The following is a 21954-nucleotide window of genomic DNA, read 5'->3' as shown; positions in this document are numbered from 1 at the left end:
TGTTGTCCCAAATGATAAGATTTCATTCTTTCTTATGGCTGAATAATATTCCATGGTATGTATGTACCACTTCTTCTTTATCCATTTGTTTATCAATGGACATTTAGGTTGCTTATATATCTTGGCTATTATAAATAATGCTGCAATGAACATAGTGATATGTCTTTTTGAATTAGTCTTTTGGGTTTCTTTGAGTAAATACTCAGAAGTGGACTTCTAGGTCCATCTTAGTCTTTTGTTATAATTTTTGTTTTGAAGTCTACTTTGTCTGATGTCAGAATTGCTACCTCAGCTTTCTTTCAGAGTTCTTGCAGAGTTCATTTACATTTACGTGGAATATCTTTTTTCATCCTTTTACTTTCAGACTATGTGTGTCTTTTGATCTGAAGTGGGTCTTGTATATGTGGGCAGCATATGTATAGGTGTTGTTTTCTTATCCATTCGTCACCTCTGTCCTTAATTCATTTACATTTAAAGTAATTATTGATTGGTATGTAACTATTGCCATTTTATTATTCATCTTTTTGATCTTTAAAATTTATTTTCTTCTTCTTAAAGAAGTCCCTTTAACATTTCTTTTAATACTGGTTTGGTGGTGATGAATTCCTTTAGCTTTTTGTTATCTGGGAAACTGTTTATCTGATTTTAGATTCTAACTGATAGCTTTGCTGGGTAGAGTAATCTTGCTTGTATGTTCTTGTTTTTCCTTACTTTAAAAATTTCCTGCCAGTCCCTTCTGGTCTGCAAAGTTTCTGCTGAGTAATCAGCTGACAATTTTATGGGAGCTCCCATGTAGGTAACTACTTTTCTCTTGCTGCTTTTAGATTATCTTTTTTTCTTTAACCTTTGGCTTTTTAATTATGATGTGTCTTGCTGTGGGCCTCTTTGAGTTAACTTGTTTGGGACTCTGCGTCTCCTGGACTTGTATGTTTATTTCCTTCACTAAGTTAGGGAAGTTTGCTGTCACTTTTCAAATAGGTTTTCAATTCCTTGCTCTCTCTCTTCTCCTTCTGGTACCTCTATGATGCAAATATTATACACTTGATGTTGTCCCAGAAACCCCTTAACTATTCTCATTGTGTGTGTGTGTGTGTGTGTGTGTGTGTGTGTGTGTGTGTTTCTGCTACTTTGTCTTCCAAATTGTTAATTTGATCCTCTGCTTCATCTAATCTACTGTTGATACCTTGTAATGTATTCTTTTTTTTTTTTAATCCTCACTGAAGGATATTTTTCCATTGATTTCTAGAGAGAGGGGAAGGAGGAGAGAGAGAGAGAGAGAGACGGGGGGGGGGGGGGGGGGGGGGGGAGAGAGGGAGAGAGAGGGAGAGGGAGAGAGAGAGAGAGAAACATGGGTGTGAGAGAGACACATTGATTGGTTGCCTCCCACACATGCCCCTACCAGGGCTGGGGAACTTGCATTCGGGGTATATGCCCTTGACCGGGAATTGAACAGTGACCTCCTGGTTCATAGGATGACAGTAAAGAATAGCTGGGCTATAAAGAATTCTTTATTTCAGTTATTGTATTCTTCATTTCAGACTGTTTTTTTTTAATGTTTTTTTATCTCCATTTTTATGTTTCTGATGTCTTTGTTAAAGTTCTTGCAGAGTTCATTTACTCTTCCCGTAAGTTCATTGAGCATTCTTATATCCACTGTTTTGATTTCTGCATCTGGTAGATTGCTGGTCTCCATTTTGTTCAGTTCTTTTTCTGGACTTTTGTTCTTTTCTTTCATTTAGTACTTATTATTTTTTCTTCTTCTCATTTTGGCTGCCTCTCTGTGTTTGTTTCTATGCATCAGGTAGATCTGCTATGACTTCCAGTCATGGCAAGGGGCCTTAAATGTAGTAGGTGTCCTTTGGGGCCCAGTAGCACAGTATCCATGGTCACCCAAGCCAGGTAGTCTAGGTGTGTCCCCTGTGGGTTTTGTGTGCCCTCCTGTTGTAGTTGAGCCTTGATTGTTGTTGGCACATCAGTGGGAGGGATGGACCCTCAGGCTGATTGCCTATGAATACTGGAAGCAGGCCTGTTTTTCAAAATCCATCATTGAAACCTGGTATTTCTTCCTAACAGAGTCACCGAAAGCCAGTTTTTAAACAATCCTCCAGTTTATATTTCAGGGAAGCTGGACATTTTTCTGTGTATTTCTTTTATTTTCTTTCTCCTTTTTTTTTTTCCTAAAGCCATTGAACCCTGGCTTGTTAGTTGTTGTTAACACCTCAAAAGTCATGCATTTAAATGTTTTTATTTATTGATTTTAGAGAGAGAGGAAGGAAGAAAAAGAGAGAGAGAAACATCAGTTTGTTGTTGCACTTGTTTGATTTCACTGGTTAATTCTTGTATGTGCCCAGACTGGAGATCGAACCCTCAATCTTGGCATATGGCAACAATGCTCTAACTAACTGAGCTACCTGGCCAGGGCCTAATTGTATACATTTTATACTGCAAGTTTCTTTTTTAGTTTTTGTTTGTTTTGTTTGTTTTAGTAACAAACTCCTGATGTGCTGTCCCTTATTTTAGTGACTTTATTTATTTGTAGTCTGTGGTTATTAAAGCATTTAACTCAAAATAGTTAATATACTCATACATATGTTAAGTTACAGATTTTTAACCTGAAATTAAGATAATAAATTCATTAATTTAAAAAATTAAAATAAAGTTTGTCTTTACTCTTAGGCATTATCTCAAAAGAAGATTAAAAATTAATGTATATCAAAAAACTAATGTTTCTTTGGGGGGAGGGATTTCTGCTATTGTAATAAGAGAAACAGCCATCCACAGCCTTACATATTATTGAAGCAACAGGGTTTCTTTTTAGTTAAAGCAGTTAGTAATGGATAAGACCTATTAGACGATCAATTTACCTCTCTTCACATATCGGTCACACTTGTCGAACCTGATATTTATTCAGATCAGATAAGTTTGCTTCAAACTCTGTTATCTCTTTGCTTTTACATTCTGTCACTGTTGCTTTGCACATACTTAAAATAATTGTGCAAGCTCCTATGTTCGGAAAGCCTAAAATCATGACATGAATATATGAATTTTGCTTTATTATATGGCAAAAATGGCACTGTATGACTATTTCACAAGTTGTGCCCTGTTTCCTAAAAGAAATAGAGAGGAAATAGTGAACTGATGAACAAAAACAGACCCGGAGACAGGGAAGCATCGATAAGACTGTCAAACCTCAGAGGGAAGGTAGGGGAGGGTCGGGGAAAGGGGGAGAGATCAACCAAAGGACTTGTATGCATGCATATGAGCCTAACCAGTGTTGATGGACAACAGGGGGGTGAGGGCATACGTAGGGAGGGGTTTAGGATGGGAATAGGGGGATGAGGACAAATATGTGATACCTTAATCAATAAAGAAATTTTTTTAAAAAGTAAAACTTCTAAAATAAATAAATAAATCAGTCAATCAGAAAAAAAAAAAAAAAAAAAGAAATAGAGAGATAACTTACTCATTATTGTGGTAGTTCTCAAGAAAATCATTTGGCCGTCCCACGTGGCTCAGTGGTTGAGCATCAACCTAAGAACTAGGAGGTCACAGTTTGATTCCTCGGCAGGGCACATGCCCAGTGGAGGGCATGCAGGAGGCAGCCGATATATGATTCTCTCTCATCATTAATGTTTCTATCTCTCCCTCTCCCTTCAATAAAAACATTTAAATACGTGTAAACATTTTTTCTGGTGAAAATTGTGAAACAATTTTATATAGTTGGCATATAATAATATATAACATTAAATTTTTTTTTGCTAATTATTTTCATGTAATGTTCATTCTTGAAGTTGTTAGTAGTAGTTTTTTCTACTCAATCTGTGATAAATATGAAAGCAGCCAAAGGAAACACATAATCACCAAGTCATAATGAGACAGCATTTGAAAAAGAATTATAACAACATCCTGAGCACGAGCTGGTTCTGTTCAGTTTGGGCCAGCAGTAGAAAGAAGAGGAAGAGAAAGATCATAGAAGTTCATATTTATGTGTTGTGACTTGGAAGTGAGAAAGAAGCTCTTGAAGGTGAGGGTATTGGAATGAACTTCTTTCAAGTTTGGGAGGAATTACATCTACATTCTTTGTTTAAGGGGCTCAGATAAAAATCAGAGTCAAAAGAGGAAAAAGCAACTAGATTTGTCAACAACAGAGGACAGGATTCAGCGCTTTTAAAGCATTCTTCAATTCACACTGCTTCTCCTTTTCTTTTCTCTGCCATCCTTATCCTCTCACTTGCTGGAATGTTCACTGAATGGAGGTTCACAAGGATGTTTGGTTGACTTTATGTTCTTGAAAACTCCTAGGGAAATGGATTCAGTAAGCATTTTTAAAAAGACAGTTCCTTCTAAAAGAGAAATCATCCTTAATGTGACATCTTACTTGAAATAGAAATTTGCTGTGCTTCCCAGTGGAGGATGTCCTGTCTCTATATAAAAAATAACATAAAAATAAGTAATTTAAAACATTTACTTATTTAAAAATTTTTATTGATTTGAGAGAGAGAGAGAGAAAGGGGAGGGAGGGAAGAGACAGAGAGAGAGTGAAAAACATCAATTTGTTGTTCTACTTATTTATGCATTCATTGGTTGTTTCTGGTATGTGCCCTGACTGGGGATTGAACCCGAAACCTTGGTGTATAAGGACATTGCTCTCGCCAACTGAGCGACCCAGCCAGGGCAAAATAAGTAATTTTTTAAAAAAGCAATGGCATACTTTAAAAAACACTGTTTTGAATTATTTTTAAAAAAATAATATTTAGAAAGCAATGGGATTAAATAATTGTCACTCCAAATGTAAAGATCCTTGGCAAGTGAAATTGAAGGAATGTTCCCTAATCAGTGGGAATTTACTTCTGGCTTTACTTTCCTTTGTTTTTATTTCAGTGTACTTGAAAAAATTATTTTCTAGAAGCAAGAGTCTTTTCAGAAGCAAATCTGACTTGGAAAGGGTGGCCTGGGGGAGGTAGTCTTGACTCTGTTGTTGGTGCAGCTTACTTTCCTTTTACTTCAATTATCAAATTATGACATAACTAAGGAAAATGTGGAGGAAACACTGTTCTGTTTCTTTAATCCCAGTGCAGACACTGTTAGGAAGTTATCTTCCTGACAGTGGAAAGGAAATAAAAAGAATGGAAGCGCCCCAAACTCAACGACTGGCATTGGTAAAGAATCCACATTTCATTATTAGAAATCTAAAATTATTCGGATGAATTTGAAAGCTGTTAGCAATATGTGGGAAAGGAAGTTCATGAACAATTTTCTCTGTTTAATCATGTAGAGATGAACATGTAAATGTGGATACTAGATGCCATCTTTCCTGATTTGCTGCTGAAGTCATTATCATTCCTTTAAAATAAGATCCCTGTTAACATATTTCTGTTTCAATTAATGTCACTCTTTTTTTTTTTTAAATATATTTTATTGATTTTTTACAGAGAGGAAGGGAGAGGGATAGAAAGCTAGAAACACCGATGAGAGAGAAACATCGACCAGCTGCCTCCTGCACACCCCCGACTAGGGATGTGCCCGCAGCCAATGTACATGCCCTTGACCGGAATCGAACCTGGGACCTTTCAGTCCGCAGGCTGACGCTCTATCCACTGAGCCAAACCGGTCTTGGCCAATTAATGTCACTCTTATTTTGCTGGTGAGTCTTCATGAAACCTTGAGGCATACTGTAGTTTTTTCCCATCTCTTTACCCTAACCCTGATGATTTCTTACATTCAACCCTTCCTCTTGCTTCCTGATGTAGCCACCCTGGTTCAGGCTGCCTGCACTATTGAAACTACCTTCTAGATCTCCTTCCACTTATTCTGTCTCTGTGCCTACCGTCCATTTCACCCCCACTTAGTTCATTTGGCATTGGGTTACAAGATTAATCTTCCTCCCTAAGCTTCAGAAATCATAAAGGGTCTCTACTGTGTACCATCCAGGTGTGTGGGAAGCTCCTTTAACTTCGACTTAAGCTTTGAGATCCTCAAGGGAATCTCTCACCGATGCTAGTAAACAGGAATGTCCTCTTCCCTAGTAAGGTGGGGGAAGTGGAGCAAGAGCTGTGCTTACGAAGTTTGATTGACAGAAGAGATGTCATTCTCTTCCCTATTGGCGCTAATAAGAAAGAAGTATAGGTAGTGACATCCAGCTGGGAGACCTACTGGAAAATTTGAATCTCCTTGTTAAAGGCCTAAAAGATGAAGGCCTAAACTCTTCAGCTATTTTTCATGACCCTTGACAGCCTGGCACCTGTTATTTTCTCCAAGCTTGTTTCTCATTAATTACCTATAGGAGTCTCCTGTTGCAGCCTAAGTGTCCCTTTTGTTTTCTAAATCCAAATATTCTCACTTCTATACCATTGATTGTGATGCTTAGGATGCTCCGTCTCCTTTAAACCATACACTCTTTCAGTATTCCCCCAAACATGTCTTCATGATCACCACTACCATAAATACATACTGTCTGAACGTTCCTGAATGTTTGATTGCTATCTAATATCATTTTTGTCTAATCTGTAAAAATTGACCAAGAATCTATTTTGTGTCAAGCAGTATGCTGGGGATTCAACTGTAACCAATTTTCTTGTCCTTAGGAGTTTACATTTTAATGGCAGGAACCAAGTGCAGTTGAGTAAGATGAATAGGACTCAGAGTCAAGTAAATGAATTTGGGTTATGGAGGGGTAGTCATGGAAGGGTTCCTGTAAGAAAGCAATTTTCAGAATTGCAATCTCCAAACATTTTATGCAGCATGTTTTGATTCATGCCATTTTAATATTTAAAGCTATTTTTTTCTTGTTCTTAAATGTTAACCTTGCCCTAACTGGTTTGGCTCAGTGGATAGAGCGTCGGCCTGCGGACTCAAGGGTCCCAGGTTCGATTCTGGTCAAGGGGATGTACCTTGGTTGCGGGCACATACCCAGTAGGGAGTGTGCAAGAGGCAGCTGATCGATGTTTCTTTCTCATTGATGTTTCTGACTCTCTATCCCTCTCCCTTCCTCCCTGTAAAAAATCAATAAAATATATATATTTTTAAAAAGAATTAAGGTTTAAAAAAAAATGTTAACCTTTGTAAACATTTATATCCCTAATGGTTGCTATCCTATATAATAAAGAGGTAATATGCAAATTAACCCTCACACCCTCACAAGATGGCTGCCTACAACCAGGCCGGCAAGGGGGTTAGTGAGGGATGACCAAATGACTGACCAGCAGGCTGCGTGGAGTGACCAGGCCAGCAGGGGGGTTAGTGAGAGGTGACCAAAAGACTGAACAGCAGGCTGCATGGGGTGACCAGGCCGGCAGGGGGGTTAGTGAGAGGTGACCAAACGACTGAACAGCAGGCTGTGTGGGGTGACCAGGCCGGCAGGGGGGTTAGTGAGAGGTGACCAAATGACTGAACAGCAGGCTTCGTGGGTGACCAGGCCCGGGGGGGGAGGGGGGCTGTGAGGGGCGACCAGACCGGCTTGGGGGGCGCAGTTGGGGGCGACCAGGCCAGCAGGGGGGGAAGTTGGAGGTGACCAGGCTGGCAGGGGGGGCAGTAAGAGGCAACCAGCCCAGTGGGGGGGGCAGTTAGGGGCGACCAGGCCGGCGGGGGAGGTGCAGTTGTGGGCAACCAGGCTGGTGGGGGGGGGGTGGGGACAGTGAGGGGCAATCAGGCCTGCAGGGGGGGCAGTTAGGGGGGACCAGGCAGGCAGGCAGGTGAGTGATTAGGAACCAGTGGTCCATGATTGTGAGAGGGATGTCCGACTGCCAGTTTAGCCCAACCCCCGGCCCGTGCATGAATTTCATGCACTGGGCCTTTAGTCTTCTTAATGATAGCTTTTCAAGAAAACCTCTCAGCTCCCGTTTTAGACAAAATAAACATAATTTCTTCAAGGGTGCCATAGCTCTGTAACCCATTATTTGAAATGTTTATGCTGTTGAATTCAAAGGAACACACAGATAGGCTGATCAAAAAAAACCCCCAAATTACTCAGATTTTGTTACAACCCGGATTCTGACTCAGTGGGGTGGGGCAAGACCTGAGGTTTAATATTTCTAATGCTGAAGCTGCTCATAGATTGAATATGTCCTGAGTGACAGGGTTTTAGAGACTGTTAAGGGGCAATAAATTAAGATAAAAACAAGTAAAGCTTTATGTTTCTTCTATTAATATGGATGGATCCTGCAGTCTGTAGATTCTGTTAACTCTCATTTATTCTCATTAATCTAAGTCAACTAATTACCCAGCTGTGGTGGGCTCATCTCCCCACACCCAGAGACAGTGCATCTTGCCAGTGATCTGACTAGAAAGCTTCCGTTCTTCACCCCTACCAGTCCCCAGGGAATGTGTCTCTTTCATGTCATAGGCAGCTATGATAAGGTGTGCTCCCACCTAATTGAGGCTGATATGAATCCCTAGGCCCTCCAGGCACTGAGTAATAGGAAACTCCATCTTTGGCAGAGGGAAGTGTTCCTTTTGGCATTCTGCCTCCATCCAACTGGTTTGTTTAACAGTTGGGTTCCAGGAATGGCATCTGAGGCAAGTCTGTATCCTACAAAAACTGGCAGAAAAAATTCATCATGCGCTTTTAAGGTTCTTGTCAGAAATTCTCATAACTTGTGGGAGCCTTGGCTATTGAGTGACCTGCCCATGACCTCTTTATTCTGCCTGAATGTTTCCCCAATGATTTTCTGTGGGTGATTTTTTGAGGCTTTTTTTTTTTTTTGCTGTCTATAGTCTGCAGATATTCTTGCAGACTACAGACAGGAAAGTAGTTCCTACAGGCAGTTTGTTCCTGAGTCTTTATAAGCAAAGCTAAGAAAGTATTATTTCTGTTATCTTCCTGGGGAACTTTGCTATGGAATTCCCCTCACCTATCAGATAGCAACAATGGCTTTTAGATTCAGGAGATCTGTCTCAATACAAAGTGGGAAATGATGATGTCAGGCTGGTGAGGAGGAGTTGGTAAGTGGCCTGGTACAGTGGTTTATCGCCTAGGGGCCCTGCATCCCCAGAGTGTCTGAATCTGCAGACCTGGAGCACAGCCCGAGAATTTATAACATCCTTTCTTTCCCAGGTCTTATGATGTGGTTACATAAAAGGCTATTGGTTATAATCAGGGAAGTGGGCATGTGTTTACATTAGCACATGCATTGTTGATTGTGATGGCCATCATTACCGCCCAATCCTTGTAGGTTTATTAGCCAAACAAAACAAAGAGACCTATGGAAGCAGTACCTCTTCTAATGTTCCTTTGTGGTAACCCAGCTCATGAGCTGTAAGACCTTTTGGTTTGTACTCGTAGAGACCTGATCTTCTAGAGTAAGGATATATTGAATCATAGGATGGGTCAGTTGGGAAACTTGTTTCTCATTCACCTCTGATCATGAAAATACATGTTTTCCAAGATGATTATTTTAAAATAAAAATAAAAATGAATGTGTTTTCTTTTTAATATGTGTTTTTAACAGCTGGGATGGGGAAAGGGAAGGGGAAGTTTGATTGATCTGGCTATTTCCATCTCGCTACACCCCTTAGATGTACCTTGTTTATATCACATGAATAAGATGGTTGATTTTGTTTGGTTTTGGCAGTAGTCCTTGTTTTTAAAGGTGACTAATGCTGCACTTTCTATTGAAACAGTTGTGGAGCATCCCAGGAGGTACACAGTGATGTGGACCTTGGTCTTGGTGACCTTCCTTCAGATGAAGAGGAAGTCATCAACAGTTCTGATGAAGACGATGTCAGCTCTGATTCTAGCAAAGGGGAGCCTGACCTGCTGGGAGATAAACAGGTAGATGTTGGTATTTAATTGTGTTTGTTGATCTCTCATGACCCTCAGAAGTAACATTTATCAGTGTGATAGACACAAAATCCCTAGTTTTCTTAAAATTTATAAAACATTTTTCTAATTTAATTTCTTCTAGGAGTAGCCCACATAACATCTGGTTGTGAAAATCAGCAGAGATTTCTGTCTGTCAGTCCTGGTGAGACAGAAAGTTGCTGGAAACCCAGGCGTCCTCTTAAAGGGCCCGCACACAAAGTCTGGTCACAGGCACTCACATTGGGCTCTGGTGTTGGGACAGTGACTCAGGGGGGCACCAGAGACATACAAGGAGAAACTGAGCTGTGTGTTTTCAGGGTGAGTGCTGGAGAGATGGCCATTGTCCCTTTATTCAGGCATCATCTCTCCTGTGTTGAGCACTCCCCTTCCCCTCCTCCCAGACAAATCTGAACCTGCTTTAGTCTGGTGAACTTCACTAGCTCTATTGAGACCCTGCCCCACCCAACTCATGCATGGCCCCAGGCTCTTTCCTTGGCAACCAGCCTGGGAATTCTGGTCAAGCTGGTGTGGGGGATTCATGCCAGAGACATATAGGGAGCAACTGAGTTATGTCACTTCAGGGCAAGGGCTGGAGGGAAGGCTACCATTGTCCTTGTATTGAGCCATTTCCCCATGTGGCCCACCTGGATTATGCATTAGCCTGGTGAATTCTACTAGCTCCATCCTGATGACTTCCTGAGGTCCTGGCCTCAGGGTACCCTGAGGCTTTCATTGAGTGGCTGAGGCTCAGCACTGGTGCCAAATATGAATCTGGATTAACCTGGTAAACACTACTCACTAATCCTGGTGACTCCCTGAGGCCCTGCCGAAGATAGCTCTTGTACTGACTGAGGTTTTTTTCAGTGGCTGAGCCTTAATAGGCAGCCAGCAGCACATCTCAGGATGCCTTGGGCCTTTTATTTACTGCCCCAAGCCCAGTACAGGTGGCTGCTGGACTTGGATCACAGCGTGGCCTCTCACACACATGCATCTGGACCCGGCACAGGTGGCTACCAACTGCAGATTGCTTTGTAGCTCCTAATAGGTAGTCCTGGGCTGGTCACAGTCAGTGTCTGACATTGACCTGCACCAGAGTACCCCGGAGGCTATAGAACCAACATACCCAGTGACCGGCTTCAGACCACAACAGGGCACCACCCAATTAGTTTCATAAGAGGCACACCCAAAGGGTAATATTGCCAGGCATCCAAACCCACTGGGGTGAATCCCACTGTCTGGGGTCAGTCCCCACAGAGCAGCTTGTAAGCTGTGGTTGTGTCCAGTACTTACAGACACAACCTGAGAGTCCATTTCACCCACTGACGTCCCAACAACAACGAAGTTTCAACTACAACAGGAGTGTATGCACAACCCACACAGGGACACTCCTGGAGGACCCGGCTCAGGTAATCAGGAAGACCACTCCACTGGACCCCACAGGACACCTACTACATAAGGCCACCCTGTCAAGACTGGGAGATGCAACAGATCTATCTAATACATAGAAACAAACATAGAGAGGCAGCCACAATGGGGAAGCAAAGAAACATTTCCCAAATGAAAGAACAGGAGAAATCTCCCAAGAAAGAACTAAATGAAATGGAGGCAAGCAGTCTACCAGATACAGAGTTAAAAACACTGGTTATAAGGATGTTCAAGGAACTTAGTGAGAACGTCAACAAAGAGATAGTAAGCATAAAAAAGGACATAGAAACCATAAAATTGATATTTTTGAACATTTCATCCCAGAAATGACGAATACAGTAACTAAAATGAAGAAAAATACATTAGAGGGAATACACAAAAGATTAGGAGAAGCAGAAGATCGAATCAGCGATTTGGAAGATAAAGTAGCAGAAAAACACCCATTCAGACCGGGAAAAGAAAAAATAATTTTTAAAAATGTGGATAGTTTAAGGGACCTCTGGGATAACATCAAGCACACAGATATTTGCATCAAAGGGGTACCAGAGGAGAAGAGAAAGAGCAAATGATTGAGAACCTACCTATTTGAAAAACTAAGGACTGAAAATTTCCCTAACCTGGGGAAGGAAATAGATATACTTGTCCTGGAAACATAGAGAGTCCCAATCAAGATGAACCCAAAGAGGCACACACAAAGACACATCATAATTAAAATGGCAAAGGTTAAAAACAGAGAATCTTAAAAGGAGCAAGAGAAAGACAGTTAGTTAACTACAAGGGATCTCCCATAAGATTGTCAGCTGATTTCCAACAGTAACTTTTTAGTCCAGAGGGCTTGACACAAAATATTTAAAGTGATAGTGATAAAAGACCTAGAACCAAGACTACTGTACCCAGCAGGGTATGAATTAAAATTGAAGGAGAGATCTTCTGCCCTAATTCTCCCCAGGGTTCTGGTCTATAGATTGCTCACAAGGATCATTCAAAATGGAAAAAAAAAAGTGATGTTAAAATTGAAGCAGAGCACTGTTTATACCTGATGTTCTCTAAAGCTGAGATGGCAGCCAAGCACCCCCTCTCTGAAGAGTATAGGGTTGTTATTGATCACGTGACATCTATGAGCTGCACATCACTGATGCTTTTTTATTTGCGAGCTGTTACTATATTGAAAGCCCAGAAGAACCTCCCTTTGCCACATTCTTTGAAAACCAAGCTGAGGTGAAGAGGGAACATGGAAAGCGATTTCTAAGACATCTAAGAAGACATGCCTTCCGGTGATTAAGAGGCCTGAGATAGATAACTGGGGAACTGGCATTCAAGCTCTAGAGTCTGCTCTGGAGTTGGAGAACCAGTTAACCAAGCTCCTGCTAGACCTGAAGACCACAGCTTCTGTCAACAATGCATCTATGGTCTTATGTTTCATGGAAACGTACCTGGATAAACAGAGGAACAACACAAATAACTGCAATGCCAGCTTGTATATCAAGGAATTAGAAAATCAGGCCCAGGAGGAGGAAGACCCATTTAAAAAACCTGCTGAAGTGTTAGGTGAACAGACCTAACATCTGAAGGCAACAAAGCAAGTCTTCCCATTGTAGTAGGTGCCAAAATCAGCTCCTTAAGAATCTTAACCTTCTCCATTTGACAGAAGGCTGCTACCCATCATTGGTGTGTGTACAAATAAATCTGTTTTTGCATTCTAAAAAAAAAATTGAAGTAGAGATAAAGAGCTTCCCAGACAAGAAAAATCTAGAGGAGTTCACCACAACCAAATTAGTATTACAAGGAATGTTCAAAGGACTTCTTTAAAAAAAGGGGGGGGGAGGGACATAAATATAAATAATAAATGACAATAACTACATACCTATCAATAACCACTTTAAATGTAAATGAATTAAATGCTCCAATCAAAAGACATAGGGTGGTCAGAAATCACAGGAAAGTCACCATTTCAGTAAAAGCACCCATAACAATAAAATATCAATAAAACTTAAAACACCATAGGGTGGCTGAATAGATAAGAAAATAAGATCCATATGTATGCTGCCTACAAGAGACCCACTACAGATTGCAAGATGCACATAGACTGAAAGTAAAGCGACGGAAAAAGATATTTCATGCAAATGGAAATGAAAAAAAGGCTGGGGTAGCAATACTTATATCACATAAAATAGACTTTAAAACAAAAATTGTAAGAGAGAAACCAAGATGGCGGCATAGGTTAAACACCTAACCTGCAGCCGGGCACAACAATTTCAAAAATACAACTAGAGGTCAGAACGGACATCGTCCAGAACCACAGAAAAGTTGGTGGACTGAAATGCCCACAGCTGGGGGGAAGGAGAAGGCCACGGGGACAGTCGGGGAAGCCGTAAAAGCCTGAGGTATGGAGAAACGGGCGGAGACACGAGCACACGCGCCTGCGGGGAGGATGGAACCGGAGAGGAGGGGGCGGCTGATGACCTGGCCGGAGTTCACTGGCAGAAAGGAGATAAAGGCTCCGGAGTGCGCTGAGCGCCGGCTCCGATTGCACTGAACCCCATTCCGGGCGAAACCCTGGGAAACTCACTCACTTTCGCAACTCCGCCGCCCCCGCAGGCCGCCCGGCCCGGGACGCTGGGGACGCCGCCGCAGCGGCGGCGCCCGGAGCCCGGCGGCCTCCCAGCACCCGTCCCCGCCGCGCAGCCCCCCGCGCGCCTGGTCCCGCGGGCCGCGCGCCCCACACACCGGACGGAGGCCCGGGCGCCCTCTCCGTGCACCTCCCGGCGGAGCTAGACTTCAGTAGAGTTGACTGAATTCAAGGGATTAAAAAGTATAAATTGGGGGGACGCCGCGGCGGCGACGTCCGGAACACGGTGATGGCGGTGCCTGGAGCTCGGCAGCCGCCCAGCGCCCGTCCCAGCCGCGCAGCCCTCGCGCGCCTGGTTCCGCGGGACTCGCGCACCGCGCACCGGACGGAGGCCCGGGCGCCCTTTCCGTGCACCTCCCGGCGGCGCTAGACTTCAGTAGAGTTGACTGAATTCAAGGGATTAAAAAGTATAAATTGGGGGGACGCCGCGGCGGCGACGTCCGGAACACGGTGATGGCGGTGCCTGGAGCTCGGCAGCCGCCCAGCGCCCGTCCCAGCCGCGCAGCCCTCGCGCGCCTGGTTCCGCGGGATTCGTGCACCGCGCACCGGACGGAGGCCCGGGCGCCCTTTCCGTGCACCTCCCGGCGGCGCTAGACTTCAGTAGAGTTGACTGAATTCAAGGGATTAAAAAGTATAAATTGGGGGGACGCTGCGGCGGCGACGTCTGGAACACGGTGATGGCGGTGCCTGGAGCTCGGCAGCCGCCCAGCGCCCGTCCCAGCCGCGCAGCCCTCGCGCGCCTGGTTCCGCGGGACGCGCGCACCGCGCACCGGACGGAGGCCCGGGCACCCTTTCCGTGCACCTCCCGGCGGCGCTAGACTTCAGTAGAGTTGACTGAAATGAAGGGATTAAGAAGTACAAATTGAGAAGTTTGAAAAAGATGGCGGCGGAGGTTAAAGGCTGTTCTGTTGCCTCGCACCCAGCGAAATCGGAGGGGATGAGGTGTGGAGGTGCGTGGGTCTGGCTGGTGGCGGGGGAAAGGGGCTTTTGTTCCAAACCTAAGGGAGATTAGCTCTCCATCACCCTGAAACCCATCTTCTGGCGAAACCCGGGAGACCCAGATGCCTGCGGGGAGAGGCGGGACTCTTGCAGAGGTGCGCCCAGCAATCAGTGTTTGCTGCGCTGGAGTGCGGAACGAGGGGACTTAGATACATGGAAGGCAGAAGGACCAGACTCACAGCCATCGAGGCTCACCGCACCATGGCCTGTTGGCGCCCTGAGACCCCGCCCCGCCCTGGGACCCGCCCCGCATGTTTTGAAGACCTGCCCCGCAAGTCTTGCAGGCACACCTGCGCCCCAAGCAACGGCTTATGCATGTGGGTGGCCTGCCCTCTGGCAGCGGACCAGATGATCTGCTGTTCTAGTCGGACTGCTCCAGGGCCACTCAGACAGGAGGAAGAAACTACAGTTTTTGCTGTAATCCTTGCTGAGCGCCTAAGGCAGTAGCTGATCTACACCCCATTGGAGACCCAGAAACGAGGGCATCTAGTGGTCTGTGGGAGATGACACCAGATTTCAACCACGTGCATAAGGGACACATTCAACGGGAATATTCAGTGAGCGCCAAAGCTTTGCTGCACCAAGACCCGGCCCATAAACGTGTCTCCTGCACAGCAACTCTTCCTTTATAGACAAAGAGAGCCCCCCCAATGACACCAACAACAATCAAGACTTAACTATACAAAGGAGGACCAAGATGGAGGCATAGGGCGGAAGCCTGATTGTTGCCTACCACAACAACTTTGAGACTACGACAAGAGAGCAGAGCAGACACCATCCAAGACCACCATAGGGCTGGCTGAGTAGATGCTCTACAACTAGAATAAAAGAGGGGTATGTGGGATGATGCTGATGCCGGCGACCCAAAGACCACACTTTAAGAACTACAGCTCAGGCGACACAAAAGAACTATGGCTCAGGCGATACAACAGCGGCCTGGAACGTGCTCGGCGCAGTTCCCCCGGCGGTCTCCGGCTGAGGGGACGGCTCCACTGGCAGCCAAGCACGGACAGACGAGCCCCTATGAGACATGGGGTGGGAGACTCCGCGCTTGCTGACCTCTGAGTCCGTCAAGAATCTCAACGCCCCGGAAGCGGCCAGGTGCGCATGCTCGGCGACCGGCCACCGATGCAGACCCAAGGGCCGACGCAGCGACGCCAGACTGGCCCACCGCCATGCACCGGGTGCACCGGAGCTTCGCCGAGCCGCCGCCCGACGAGTTCTGCAGCAGCCATACTGGAGCTCTGGAAGGATGGCCAGGGGAATTGCTGAGGGGGGATTGACCGGCAGGAATTGGGATCGGGAAGACAGGGCCCCGCTGAGACCCGGGTGCGGGCGGGGTTGCGCGCCTCTGGACTCGGGTGTGGTCACACGCCTCTGGGTATAAGTGAGGCCTCACGTCCCTGGGTCTAGGTGAGGCCACATGCCCCTGGGTCCAGGTGAGGCCGGACTCCGGGTCCGGGTGAGGCCAAGTGCCCCTGGACCCGGATGACGCTGGATCCCGTGCCCGGGCGAGGCCAAGCGCCCCTGGGTCTGGGAGAGCCCACACACCCCTGGGTCCAGGCGAGACCATGTGTCCCTGGATCCGGGTGAGGCTGCGTGCACATAGGCCCGGGTGAGCCCAAGTGGCCCTGGGTCTGGGAGAGGCCAAGCGTCCCTGGGTCCGGGTGAGACCATGTGTCCCTGGATCCGGGTGATGCCTTGTGCACCTAGGCCCGGGTGAGCCCAAGTGGCCCTGGGTCTGGGAGAGGCCAAGCGTCCCTGGGTCCGGGTGAGACCATGTGTCCCTGGATCCGGATGAGGCCTCGTGCACCTAGACCCGGGTGAGCCCAAGTGGCCCTGGGTCGGGGAGAGGCCAAGCGTCCCTGGGTCCGGGTGAGACCATGTGTCCCAGGATCTGGGTGAGGCCTCGTGCACCTAGGCCCGGGTGAGCCCAAGTGGCCCTGGGTCGGGGAGAGGCCAAGCGTCCCTGGGTCCGGGTGAGACCATGTGTCCCTGGATCTGGGTGAGGCCTCGTGCACCTAGGCCCGGGTGAGCCCAAGTGGCCCTGGGTCTGGGAGAGGCCAAGCATCCCTGGGTCCGGGTGAGACCATGTGTCCCAGGATCCGGGTGAGCCCTCGTGCACCTAGGCCCGGGTGAGCCCAAGTGGCCCTGGGTCTGGGAGAGGCCAAGCATCCCTGGGTCCGGGTGAGACCATGTGTCCCTGGATCCGGGTGAGGCCTCGTGCACCTAGGCCCGGGTGAGCCCAAGTGGCCCTGGGTCGGGGAGAGGCCAAGCGTCCCTGGGTCCGGGTGAGACCATGTGTCCCTGGATCCGGGTGAGGCCTCGTTCACCTAGGCCCGGGTGAGCCCAAGTGGCCCTGGGTCTGGGAGTGGCCAAACGTTCCTGGGTCCGGGTGAGACCATGTGTCCCTGGATCCGGGTGAGGCCTCGTGCACCTAGGCCCGGGTGAGCCCAAGTGGCCCTGGGTCTGGGAGAGGCCAAGCGTCCCTGGGTCCGGGTGAGACCATGTGTCCCTGGATCCGGGTGAGGCCTCGTGCACCTAGGCCCGGGTGAGCCCAAGTGGCCCTGGGTCGGGGAGAGGCCAAGCGTCCCTGGGTCCGGGTGAGACCATGTGTCCCTGGATCCGGGTGAGGCCTCGTGCCCCTAGGCCCGGGTGAGCCCAAGTGGCCCTGGGTCTGGGAGAGGCCAAGCGTCCCTGGGTCCGGGTGAGACCATGCGTCCCTGGATCTGGGTGAGGCCTCGTGCACCTAGGCCCGGGTGAGCCCAAGTGGCCCTGGGTCTGGGAGTGGCCAAACGTTCCTGGGTCTGGGTGAGACCATGTGTCCCTGGATCCGGGTGAGGCCTCGTGCACCTAGGCCCGGGTGAGCCCAAGTGGCCCTGGGTCTGGGAGAGGCCAAGCGTCCCTGGGTCCGGGTGAGACCATGTGTCCCTGGATCCGGGTGAGGCCTCGTGCACCTAGGCCCGGGTGAGCCCAAGTGGCCCTGGGTTTGGGAGAGGCCAAGCGTCCCTGGGTCCGGGCGAGACCATGTGTCCCTGGATCCGGGTGAGGCCTCGTGCACCTAGGCCCGGGTGAGCCCAAGTGGCCCTGGGTCTGGGAGAGGCCAAGCATCCCTGGGTCCGGGTGAGACCATGTGTCCCTGGATCCGGGTGAGGCCTCGTGAACCCAGGCCCGGGTGAGCCCAAGTGGCCCTGGGTCTGGGAGTGGCCAAACGTTCCTGGGTCTGGGTGAGACCATGTGTCCCTGGATCCGAGTGAGGCCTCGTGAACCCAGGCCCGGGTGAGGCCACGTGCCCCTGGGTCTGGGAGAGGCCAAGCGTCCCTGGGTCCAGGTGAGACCATGCGTCCCTGGATCCGCATGAGGCCTCGTGCACCTAGGCCCGGGTGAGCCCAAGTGGCCCTGGGTCTGGGAGAGGCCAAGCGTCCCTGGGTCCGGGAGAGACCATGTGTCCCTGGATCCAGGTGAGGCCTTGTGCACCTAAGCCCGGGTGAGGCCACGTGCCCCTGGGTCTGGGAGAGGCCAAGCGTCCTTGGGTACGGGTGAAGCCAGATCCTGGGTCCGGGTGAGGCCGTGCGCCCCTGGATCCATCCGGGTGAGGCTGGGTCCCAGGCCCGGGTGAGACCACGCGCCCCTTGGGTATGGGTGAGGCCACGTGCCCCTTAGTCCAGGTGACGCCGTGCCCCTGGGATCGGCCGAGACCAAACCAGAGGGAGTCAGACCTCCATTACCACCATTTGTCCACCATCCAGAGCTGAGGGGTCAGTGCTGACATGTACACATAAGGAACTACTGGACATCGAAATTGGGTCTCAAAAGAACTGTTGGTCCAGGGGGAAGCTCGCTACAGATTGATTCATTTGCCTGTCAGCATAAATATTATTGCTTGTCTCACATTCAGTTCTTATTAGTATATATCTAGTGACATTTGATCTCGTTCATCTAGAGGAAATGAGGAACAACATAGACTGAGGAACAAGAACAGAACCAGAAGCAAGGAGGCATCGATCGGACTATCGGGCCTCAGAGGGTTGATAGGGGAGGGTAGGGGGAGGGTGGGGGGAGGGGGAGAGTTCAACCAAAGGACCTGAATGCATGCATATAAGCCTATCCAACGGTTAAGTTCAACAGGGGATTGGGGCATGCGTGGGGAGAGGGGTGGGATGGGAATGGGGGGGATGAGGACAAATATGTGACACCTTAATCAATAAAGAAATTAAAAAAAAAAAAAATAACATTACATTTTAAAATCAATTATTAATGACACACAACATGATTCCATTTATATAAAGTTCTAGAAATGGCAAAATTAATAGTGGAGCATAGACACTGGAGACAAACTGCCTGGGTTCAAATCCCATTTCTGCCACCATTTATTTATTGTTTCACTTTGTCTATGTTATTTGCCTCCCTATGTCTCATTTTCTTATATGTAAAATGGGTTTCATAATAGTGTATCAGAGGATTATCATCAGGCTTAAATAAGCTCCTACTTGTAAAATGTTCAGCACAATGCCCAGCATTACAGATATATTATATTTAAAATAAATGCTAAGGAATTTCAAAAAAAAAAAAAAATTGTAAGAGAGACAAAGGGGGACATTACATAATGATAAAGGGATCAATCCAATAAGAGTATATAACTTTTAAAAACAATTATGCAGCCAATATAGAAACACCTAACTATATAAAGGAAATATTGATGGACATAGAGGGAAAGATTGACAGTAGGAGACTTTAATACATCATTGACATCAATAGATAGATCTTCCAGACTGAAAATTAACAAGGAAACTGGCCTTAAATATGCCACATTAGACTAGATGGATTCATTTGATATTTTTGAGCATTTCACCCCAGAGCAGCAGAACATACATTTTTTTCAAGTGCACATGGGCAAATTATTTAACCTATTGTAGGCTGAAGCATCCTATTTTATGAAGATGAGAATTATTCTTATCTCATAGAATTGTGAGGACTAAATGATTTGATGTATGTAAAGTCTTAGAACACTGTCCAGTACCTGGTTAGAACTCAGTGGTTATTTATTTTTTGCAAGACTTCATTTTTGTGCTGTAAAGTATTGAATCATGGAGTTGGGAGTAACCACTAGAAATTACTTAACCTGAGGCAGGTGAATTTCTAAGACACCTTAAGATAGATGAATAACTGTTCTTAATCCCTACTGCAATTGCTCAGCAGTGTGGGATTTAGTTTAACTATCAAGTAATTCCTCCTCTGTTTTATTGGTGTCGGTCTTGCTCGAATTTAAAAGCTAATTTTTCTTGTAGCTTCTTCACAGATGTAGGTTCAACAATTATTTAAATGTATACAAAGTCCTACATACTGTTAATATGTTCTAGACATAAAGCAGAGCCCATGGTCCCTGCTCTTGAAGAGCTTACATACTAATGGGGCAAGAGGGACCAAAAATGCATGAACGGTAAGAACTTCAGACTATTTCATGCTCTGAAGGGTATAAACAGAGTGATGTGCTAGAAACTGAGGAGGCTACTTAGGGTAAAAGACTTTAATAAAGTGACATTTGACTGAGATGTAAATGACGGGCAGGAGTCAAAGCCTGCAGAGTTTGGGGAAGAGTTTCAAAGGGTCTTCCTCTCTAAGGAGTGTAATTACAGCAACCTTTACTCTTTATAATACACTGCAAATTCTTTCTTTCCCTAACAAATACTCTTGTTGTTTTTAAATCATTTTGTTTATTTGTTTCTCTTGCTCAAATCAAACACTTCGCAATTTCTCCCCTTACTTAAATACAGTGACCAAACTTGGTTTCCACATTCTACTAGGGATCTCACTGATACCTGGTAAAAAGGAAGGATTAATCTCTAACCTTTTTGTGTTATGCATCTTCCCAATACATCCTGTCATAACATTGCCTGGTTGACTTTTGTTTTGTGGTCACTGGAGATTTCCAGGGTTCCTTACTTTGTACTAGTAATCGTGCCTGCCTATCCCTTCCCTTCCTTTATATTACTGTGCTTTTGTCTTTAGTTGTGCCACATGCATTATCTCTGTTAGATCTTTCTCTGTTTTTAACACGACATTATTTCTTCAGTTAATCGTGGACATTTAGTACTTTTTCACCTGATGCTAGCGTATTAATAATTTCCTTCCTGTAGAATCATCAACTACTCTGATGAGCCTACTGTCTGTCTCTTCATCTGAGATAGCAATGGCCATAATAAAAGAGACTAACTCTTCCTTTCTAGGCAGTTATTAATCCACCTAAGCATAGCCTGGTGAATGGTTTTCTTTTAAGTAATTTCCTTTCACGGTGGTTTAGAAGAACATAGTCTTTGGAGCCAGATTGCCTGGGTTCTTCCCACTTACCAACTCTGTGTTCTTCAGCAATTTACTTAACTTTTGTGTCTTCTTTTTCCTTATCTGTAACAAGAGGAGGGAATAGAGTGGACACTTGTCCTTATTTTCTAATACTATTGTGATGATTACATGATTATACACATTTTAAAACAGCATCTGAAACAAAGTGAATACTCAATAGATTTTAGCTATTATTATTGGCTTATATGAAAACTAGAGGCCCGGTGCATGAAATTCGTGCCGGGGGGGGGGTGGCCCTTCAGCCTGGCCTGCACCCTCTCGCAATCCGGGAGCCCCGGGATTGATTGCCCTGCAGAGGGAGGCCCCGCCCACCGCCGCCGGCCGGGTAGCCTGGGCCTCCCTCTGCAGGGCGATCGTGGGGCAATGGCGACCCCCCCCCCCCCCCCCGACCAATCGCATCACACCCGCCTTGGCAGCACCAGTCAGAGCTGGGTCGCCGCAGTGCCTGCGACCCAGGAGGGACCAGGAGGTTAGCAGTTTTGCCTGCTTGCCAGTCCCCGCCCACCCAAGCCTGCTGTGCACGCAGCCTGGCGTTTGGTCATCCGTTCGGTTGTTTTGGACGTTACGGACCCTGGCTCTTTATATATTAGGATAAGCAAAAAGTTATCTGAAATCAAGCTTTATATAACCAAATAAATGTATATTGGGTAAATATATCCAATAAATGCATATCAAATATACTCAATAAATATATATCATTTCAAAGTTGCCTTTTCTTATCTTGGATCAGTAAATCTGAAAC

General features: G+C 46.4%; 1 protein-coding gene across 1 annotated transcript in view; it reads left to right on the top strand.

Annotated features, from left to right (window-relative positions):
• FGD6 (FYVE, RhoGEF and PH domain containing 6) overlaps positions 1 to 21954 on the top strand; it is a 125687-nt gene that overhangs the window by 34688 nt on the left and 69045 nt on the right. Inside the window, 1 exon segment of the mRNA XM_008144802.3 lies at positions 9619 to 9769. Within this exon segment, the coding sequence (XP_008143024.2) occupies positions 9619 to 9769 (151 nt within the window).

This window comes from Eptesicus fuscus, chromosome 7 (genome assembly GCF_027574615.1).
Source record: "Eptesicus fuscus isolate TK198812 chromosome 7, DD_ASM_mEF_20220401, whole genome shotgun sequence".
Lineage (NCBI taxonomy): Eukaryota > Metazoa > Chordata > Mammalia > Chiroptera > Vespertilionidae > Eptesicus > Eptesicus fuscus.
The sequence above is the reverse complement of the archived record's forward strand: the minus strand, read 5'-3'. Positions and strand labels throughout refer to the sequence as shown.